This window comes from Micropterus salmoides, unplaced genomic scaffold (assembly GCF_014851395.1).
Source record: "Micropterus salmoides isolate LMB-PRFRI ecotype aquatic unplaced genomic scaffold, ASM1485139v1 Ms_hic_scaffold_13, whole genome shotgun sequence".
Lineage (NCBI taxonomy): Eukaryota > Metazoa > Chordata > Actinopteri > Centrarchiformes > Centrarchidae > Micropterus > Micropterus salmoides.
Window position 1 is genome coordinate 15,468,377 of NW_024040374.1, and position 9,008 is coordinate 15,477,384.

Genomic DNA, 9,008 nt, shown 5'->3' on the forward strand with positions numbered 1-9,008 from the left:
TGCAGTTTATTCTTGTTATTTTCCAGCCCCTGATTTATTGTGATTCCTTTGATTAAGCCCACTGAGTTGCCTGCTGAATTTCATACAGAACAGAACGTGGCTATGCTAACATGCTGTAAATGAGCAGACCAAATACTGAAGACACAGAGCGAACTCTGGAGTGTTAGACAGAATAGCAGACAGCTCATCCATTACTAGGTAGTAACTGATCCCGACTACATTTGCCATGGCTGCTTACCTTTAGATGCAATTAAGGACCAGATAGTTGCAGAGAGAAAGATAGGTAGAGATAAGGTGAAACAGGGAAAGAAGGGGGTTAGAGACAGAAAAGAGTGGAGAAATAAAAGTCCCATTATGAACCGAAAAGCACCCTCTCAACCCCCCAAGTCTAAAATTAGAATCCTAATGAGTGGCAGTCTCACAGATCAGTTGATGAATTCGCTGTTTAACATTAGCACAGATTGAGTCAATCTCCCTGCCATGCTGTGGCTGGGACAAAGCTTGAAGCCTATTAATGTCAGTTTTCCCTTGTGGTTCCCTCTTTTTTTCAGGAGCTTTGTGGTCTGTCATGGCCAAAATTTCAGTATTATTTATTTATTATCACATCACTAAACATACTATTAAACAATGGAGGTCGGGGCGCCTTCAATTCAACACAACACCAAACTCTGACTGACATAGTGTTCTGTGTTTCCCATATAAGTCAAGTACTGAGGGGACTGTTTTAAATTACACTTGAGAAACACCAGATTTTGTTCCGTTTAATTGGATCACTGTGCAGTAACAAACCACTTGTGCCATCTGTGCAAAATACCAAAAAGTTAATACAATGTCATGAATATACAATTAAGCTGTAAGTATGCAATAGGGGTTCAATTTGTCAAAGCTGACTTTCATCAACCACAAAATGAAAAGATTTTTAGTACAAAATGTTTCAGTATTTCATCAGTACTGCAACACCACATAGGGGCGAGACTTACTGTACATAAAGTCTGAACAATATTAATGTATCAGTTTCACAAATAAGGCTTTTATTCATCTCCGTGCAGCACGACACTCCTCTTACCTTAACTCCTGACCCCACTAGAAACAAAAGGTAGCACTATTCTCAGTGATATTGATTTTCTCCACTGCTTCTTTCTCCATTTACTAATAATTACCAATGCAGACTCTCCAATTACTTGGCTCCAACAAACATTTACAGCAGTCTGAAATCCACACACTCATTATGCAGATGACAGAGAGAGAGAGAGAGAGAGAGAGAGAGAGAGAGAGAGAAAACAAAACCCAGAACCTGCTCAGAGCAACTCCAATTAAAATTCTTTAGCCATGCCAACATGGAGCCAAATGAATTATGACAATACGTACCTCCTTTAGCTGCTGGAGTTTCTAATCAATTGTGAGAGACCAGCCATCGTGAACATATGAGTGAGCTAACTGAAGTGCTAAAATAGAGATTACAGTCAATATCTTTCTTAATTTGAGGAATTTTCATGATTGTCTGTTGAAAACACTGACATAATTATAAGTCTTAGGAAATCTGAGTAGAGAAAAATGTGAGACACATAAGACACACTGATATTTGTCACATCAGAGGAACAATGGGACCCAGAAAATATTAGGAAATTCTTCTTGTCTTTAAGAATACAACTTTACTACATTTCATATATTAGTTGGATTGTGAAAGCATTAACAGTTACAAAAGTTTTAGTCTGAAGGGGATGTGAGGTCACACATATCATATCCACCGTGTAGTGGAAAGCAGGCAAGCCAGCTTTACTGTTCCTAACTCTTAAATCATGGTTCAGAACAAATAAAACCCCAAGACACAAGACTAATGTTGAATTTCATTAAAGGACAAGAAAATACCCTCTACAAGAGCTGAAATCCCTCTGGATTGTTTTAATTCACTGAAGGCCATCGCTAAGGTAACCATATGTCAACACTTCTGATATATTATTCCCACGGGATCAAACTAATGCTTACCTGTAGTCCCTCCAGCCTCAAACCATGCTCACACATAAAGATCTTGCATTGAAGATAATGACATCAACCACTCTATCCTAAGGGAATATCTCCCATGGTGATAATTCAGTCTCACTTCTGCAACTCAACACTCATTGGACTTGGGCTTAAATCATTCCAAAACAGATTGCCTTGGTGAGATATATGGAGATTTTGATCAATCAAACATGGCATTGCATGACAGACTGGACTGAACAGAGCTGAATTCAGGGATATATGATTATGCCTACTGCAGAGATTTCTGAGCAGGAAATGTCCCGATTCCCAGAAGCTTACTAAAGGTTGAGGTGTTTTCCATGCTCAGCATACCAAGCAAAGTGTACCACCCCTACGTCTGCACTCTTTGTTTCAAAGCTTCACCATCATTCAGGCTTCAAACTGTGATGTCAGCGGGTTTTGTCTATAACCTGCTGACATGGGGGGCATACCAAGACGTGCTGGTATATAACTAGGCTCAACTGAGGAGGCACAGACGAGATTAGGCAATGCTGTCAGAATTGCACAACTAATTATCATGAAACACAAGAGATGCTAACTGATTGATTAAGGACTTTAATTGAAGGGGCTCTGAGGAATCGTTTCAGCTCTCTGTGATGAAAGACTGGAAGTGTTGGCATATGATTTGGAGCAGAAAAGGCTGTACACTGTTCCACAAAAGAGCTGGTAAAAAGAAATTTACTCTGAAATTGCTGTCAGAGAGAATAGCTTAATCTTCTACACAAAAAGACTATATATATCCACAAAAACATGAACAGAAACTGTTAGTTCTGATACAGCCTATTGAAAATCAATGTGCATGTCGACTATCTGCTTAAGCAGTCTGTAAAAACACTTGATTGAAAGTACTCACACTCATGTAATGAAGACACTTGTAGCAAGTGGACAAATCACAGCCCTATGCAATCTAAAGTGTAAACTTTCCAAGCCAAACCTGATGTGAAAGTCTCCCAACAGAGTAGACATGTTCTTCTGAAAAATTCAGTTTCAAGTAACTTTAAAATTGCCCAAAAGATAACCTGTGATTGCCTCTCTAGTCACTCTGTCAAGTTTAATTTTGAGGCTTATAGCTTTCTAACAACACAGAAACACTGCTCAGAGATTTTCCTGTAGAATTATTGCAATTATGTGGATGCTTACAGCTGGGGAACGGGTAAAAGCTCCATTTTCCATCCCAAATCATTTTCCCTATCCCCTATAATTGTAGTGATTATAAGAGTATTAGAAAGATGCTTTAAAACCTAGCATAGCATCTATTTCCCTCGAAGGATTTACCTTGAGAAAGCATTTCCATTTAGGCTTTAATTTACCGAGGCACTCAATCACTTTAGTGCTAATTGAAATATATTAGAAATAGAAATGCTTAATTTTTAGAAAGTACAATGGATTGACTTGCATGACAAATAATGACTATAAACGTAATCCAATTTCAAAACGGTTTACAGTGTGCAAATGTGGCTGTTAATATATGTTACCCCACGACATGAGGCCATAGATCATGACATGTAACTATCTATGTACCTTTTCGCCTTACCTTCCAGCACTATTTTGGATTTTCTGTATATCTCTTTAAAAAGAGATGAGTGCACTTCAACACACGCATCTGAACGGCTAACCTGGGCTAAATTGTACATCTACATAGCAATTTATCTCATGAACAGTGTACTTCTACACTGACTTTATAAAAAAAATACTAAAAGGTACACATATTTGAGATAATTCCTCCACACTGGGTGATGAATAAGTATCATTTTCAGAGGAATGTTTATTACCAAAAGTCTTGATATTAAAACTGGCTACACGGTCGTTCTGGGTAGTACTTATTTTTATAGATTGCTTTGCAACTTTATAAATTTTCATCTAAAGGAGATTAGGCTGCTTTTAGGAACAAGCTGAATGCGGACTGGCGGAGGTTAACTGGAGGTCTTGAAAGAGGCAGCTGCGATGAAAGCCTTCTTAGCCACTGCTCTAGCATGTCACCTTTTTGCTGATTTTCATTTGTACTAAAGCACATCTATTACAAATGGATGCCAGAGTAATGAATCTGATGAATACTTTAGTATAGCAAGGTTCCCTTGGGCAAGAGGAGACAGACTCTCGCGCTAGCAATATGTTTGCCTTCTACTGTTTAAAAGGAAAGGTCAGATTTTTGGACATAATACAGTATGAGTTTCTGACCGTTAGTAATTTCTATGCCTGGATGGCTCCATCTGGAAGCCCCTCCCCAATGGCAGCCCTTCCCCCACACCTAATGTTTTGCGTCATGATAGTGTCTATTCACTTGTCAATAAATGAGGTCAAATGACTTGCTTTACGCTTAGTCCTTGAGGTCCTTGAGACCATGATGAGCATAAGGACTGTGAAAGAGAGCAACACACATCGCATTAAACATGTGGTGCAGCAAACAGGAGAGAGGATTTGGGCGTTTAATCAACAGTGACAGACTCAGGTGTGGCCACAGATGTGTCATATGAGGTAAACCAGTTTTTTCCCCCAAATGAGTGCATGAAACTGCAGATATTTGGCAGCTAAGTGATGTGTTCAGAGCACACTATATGTGCTATATCTCCAACCAAGCTGTTGGAGATAAAGTAGCCTTGCTTATACTTTTTTTTTTAACAGAACTGGCTGTGGCCTAATTAAAAAAAGTGATGAAATGCAGAAAGTGAGGAGGGTGCTTCTCAGTCATGGTTAGGGTCTGTGTTAAGGAGACAGTCAACAATTCCTCCTTTAAATTGTGTCCTGTGGAGTTTGAACAGTCATTTAATGTTCCTCTTTTCCATCTTATGTTGATGGCATCTGCGCTGAGGTGGGGACACCAAGCCATTTAAACTAGATGTTGTCTCTGGCACAAGTGCTTATAGTAAATGTCAAGACCTTTCAGAGCCATAATAATGACACAGTTGAGGAAAATGATACATGGCATCGTTTTTGTCCTGGATAAGGCTAGAAAACACAGCCCCAGTACAATCATGTACAGCCAGAAAATATTTGGTTGGTTGACATGAGGCAATGATTTTAGATTTATACAAATTCCAGACTTTCAAACTAGTGACAGGTCAATTTTGCACCATTACGGAGACTAAGGCCTGTGGTGCAGGTCTTATTTTGTGGCTGAGGGCCAAGTGTCAAACAAAATAACAAAAATAAGCAAGGATCATTGTCTTACCGTCTGTACACCCTCGCTCCCGTTTATTTGCCTCGTTCCTATTGGCTGCCTTCGTAGAACTTAAAATGTAGCTTTTAAAGCACAATCAGTGTATCTTTTGCCTAGCACTCATACCCCAAGTCATACCTCAGTCATACCAAATATTTTCAGTGGGAAAATAGAAATATAGCTGATGGGCAAAGCACAGATCACCAAGATAGAACCACAGACATACTTTAAGAATAGTACTGCAAATTGTAAATGTATGGTAGCAGCCTATGCTTAAGATTTCAGTCTACTATTTCTGTACTCGTAGTAGACTAAATTTACAGACACTCGCTCTTTGCTGTTGATTACAGCTGCTTATCCGTGTGGAAGAGGCTGCCACTGATATTCTGTGTTTCCTGACAGCACAAGAAACTGTTCTTTCATCTAGCTGTCCCCCTACAATTCATAGCCATATGAGTGATTTACTGGGAAGAGTCAAGCTTTATTCAAGTGAATCCAAATGACATGTAAAAGGATGGGGAAGAAAGGGATGAGCAGCTCCTCTAAACAGCATGTTCCCTATGGAAGCTCCCAGTATATTACAAAATGCAGCATATGTGCATAACTTGAATGCACTCATGTAGAAGCAGCAGCACGACTCATTCCAAATACAAGGGCCTTTTGTTAGAGGCTGAAAATGGCATTTAGGTAATCAAAAGATTGAAAGGGTGATGATACACATGTGGACCGTTCCTCATCTTGAAGAGGCTCAAATCATTTAATTGATGTGGACCCACTGTCCAATGTGAATCAGGGCAGCAGTAATGCAGCGCTAAGAATTGAAAAGGTGGGGGGAATGAACATGTGACAGCAGACGCACCTCTCGGGAGCTACTCCATAATCCAGGGGCAGTGACTAATTGCGTGCTTCTGGGTTTGTCAGTATTTGAGAACACTCACATTTTTTAGCCAGCAATCAGCTTTGGGGCACAGCAAAATTGCTCTCTAATAGTCAGGGGCCTTAACAATAGAGAAACTCAACAAGCAAGCACTGTTTTCTGCACTGAGTTCTTATAAGAAATAGTTCATGATTTGATGCCCGGCTCTCAAGACCACTGAAAATTGCGGGGGGGGGGGGCTGGACAGACAGAGCCATGGTTCCTTGTGGTTTGAGAAAATGACTGTGCCAAGACAAAGCAGGCCTTTGTCATCGCTTCACAACAAAGTTTTGCAATGAGATGCAGCGAAGACAGGCAAGTAGAGCAGTTTAAGAGGTTTACAATCTCTATTAGGTCAACAGGTGCGAGGCACAGCAAATCGAGAACTTCACAGTGGTGGCATTCACATGATTGGAGAGAAGCCAAAGAATGGTTACAGCCAGTGTTGAATAACCCATTAATTAACAGTAAGGACCTGGCAATGAAAGCATCTTGAAAATGTTTTCCCTTATCCATTTCCTAGATTTCTAGATGGCATTTACTGAGGCGATGACCCGCTTGTTGAGAGTGTTGCCTTGTCCAGGGGGTGGGAGGCAACTTGTTTATTGAGCTGATTCATAGCATAGGGATAATCTCTGGTCCAATAAACCATTAGGATTGAGGCAAAGCTTCTGCCACTGATCACAGCCAAACCAGATTGACACCAGGGAATTAGACGCCCTGTCTAAAGAGACAGAGGCGTAAGTCAGGGAGGCAACACACTAAAAACAATCAGTACTTAGCTTTTGCCAAGGTAACTCTGGGATGTGCATCATCACACATTTTAACCATCCACATAGTAAGACATTCATCTCCACACAGGCATTGATGATGACCTGATGCCTCAGAAACATGTCCCAATCACGTATGAGACAATAATGACTAAAAGCCCACCTGAGTGGAACTCAGTCAGTCAGCTGCTCTGTATGCGGATCCACACGAAGCATCTCTCAGAGTTAACATCTACAGAATTCATATTGAAATGGGGCAGGCCTGCCCCCTCAGCATTTCCTCAAAGCATCAAAGCGGATATTTGATATTGGTAGAACAAGATATTATCACAGTCCTCCAAAGATTTTGCATCTTTTATTTCTGTGTTTTGTGTCAACCAAAGAGTTTTGAATTTTGAACAGACCACAAAGGCATTTTTGTAATTACAGCCAAAACAAAGCTGCAAGAGTGGTATATTGCAACTTGTGAATTAAATGATCTTTTGAAATGTACTATCATTGTGTTACTATTTTGAAAATGTTTTTGCTGAAATTAAGAATATTTTGACACAAACTCCTTAAAGCACTGGTCCAAACCACGCCCGTGCCTGTTAATTCAGTCCTTACTGGCCAGCTACCTGCGCAGCTGGCATCGTAGCGTACGTGATGGAGGGAGGATGGAGGGAGCGTCATTGCCATAACTCGACTCTGATCAACAGCGACCATAAACACACTCTAAAGCCTCGTTTTCAAACTGCGACATCACATTGCACATTCAGCAAAAACTGACAGAGTAATGTCAGCACTCACGATAAAAGCACGCTAGGCTCCATTTTGCACCTTTTAGCACTCGCAGCGTTTGAAACTGAATGAATGAACGAGCACAATGTCATCAAATAACGTAAGCGATAGGCAGTGGGGTAATGCTAATGTTGGTGATTCGGGCGATATCTGTCTCACCTACGAGCAGCTGTACAATCAAACGCACCACAAAATAACCCATCTTCTCTGTTAAACGATGCACACGAGGGGAAAGTATCTTGGCAAACTTTAGTAACCAGCCGAGCTGAAGAGCAGCGTCCTGCGTAGCTGCTCTGACCGCCCCGCGGTCAGGCGAAAACAAGGAGGGCATGGAGGGAAAACGGCCTGTTGTGTGTTTATCTGGGCGATAACCCGGTCTATAAAAGTAGTTCACAGACATCTTCAAAACGAAGAACTGGTGTTAAGAGTGTGTGCGGTTTGAGGCTTTAGCTCTGAGTGAGTGAGAGCGGGAGAAAGTGAAGTTGCGTTAGCTTGTTTTACCTCAGTAGAGCTGTGTCGCCTTGTCTGCTGACCACACTTTCAACCGAGGAATAGTCCACAGTTTGTCCAGCGGGCAAACAGGACGGCAGAAAGCAGCACAGGCTGAGAATAATCGCAGTAAGCCACTGACCAGAGACACAAGCATCCTGCACCGCAATCATTATGTCCATCACAGCTGTATTTTGTTGCCGCTTTTCCCAAGTATTCTTGTTGCAAATAAAAAATTAATAAAAGAAGCGTGGGGTTGGCTTTTTAAAAAAAGAAAACCTTGACGCGAACGACGCGTTATTTCCACACTTCTCCTCCTCGGAGCCCCGTAAAGAAATGATCCGCTGTATAGTTTCCCAGGTTTGTTTTGCTGGATGTAGAGCCCACTGCACGGGGAAGTGTTACTCTCCAGTGGCTTGCACACCATCTAGTGAGGAAACGCGATGTAAAATGGGAGCAGACCTAGAAGCAGACAACCCCCAGGCTCTGATCCTGTTGCCATGCGGCCGTTTCCCGGGCAACCCGTTCCCAGTGGCTCGTGATGGAGCAATAAAACCGGTAGGTGTCGATACAACCCAGGATCAATTAAAGATATCGACTGGAGAACCACCTCCTATTTATTCCCCATAAGGAAATTAACAATCTGAGCATTTGGTAGTGACGCAGGTCAATCCCATAGGAAAACCCTGGAAAAGATTTTGAGACTGATAATATAACAATGTCACAGACAATACTGTAAAACTTTAACTTTTAATAGCCTGGGCTTTTATTTTCTTAAAGGTTCAGTATTTCAGTAGTAGCCTACACGCTGTCTTGCCTCATATTTTGGCTGTCAGTCACCAGCCTTAGCATCATCAAATTGTAGTAGGATAGT

At 41.2% G+C, this 9,008-nt stretch overlaps 1 protein-coding gene across 3 annotated transcripts in view; it reads right to left on the minus strand.

Annotated features, from left to right (window-relative positions):
• Window positions 1-8,658, minus strand: part of negr1 (neuronal growth regulator 1) — a 155,298-nt gene extending 146,640 nt beyond the window's left edge. Inside the window, exon 1 of one of the 3 annotated variants that reach the window (XM_038715718.1) lies at window positions 8,147-8,658. In XM_038715718.1, coding sequence (XP_038571646.1) covers window positions 8,147-8,316 — 170 coding nt within the window. In that variant the 5' untranslated portion in view covers window positions 8,317-8,658. The remainder of the gene's footprint in view (window positions 1-8,146) is intronic. The other 2 variants (XM_038715719.1, XM_038715720.1) reach the window with 2 other exon arrangements.
• Window positions 8,659-9,008: the final 350 nt, after the last annotated feature.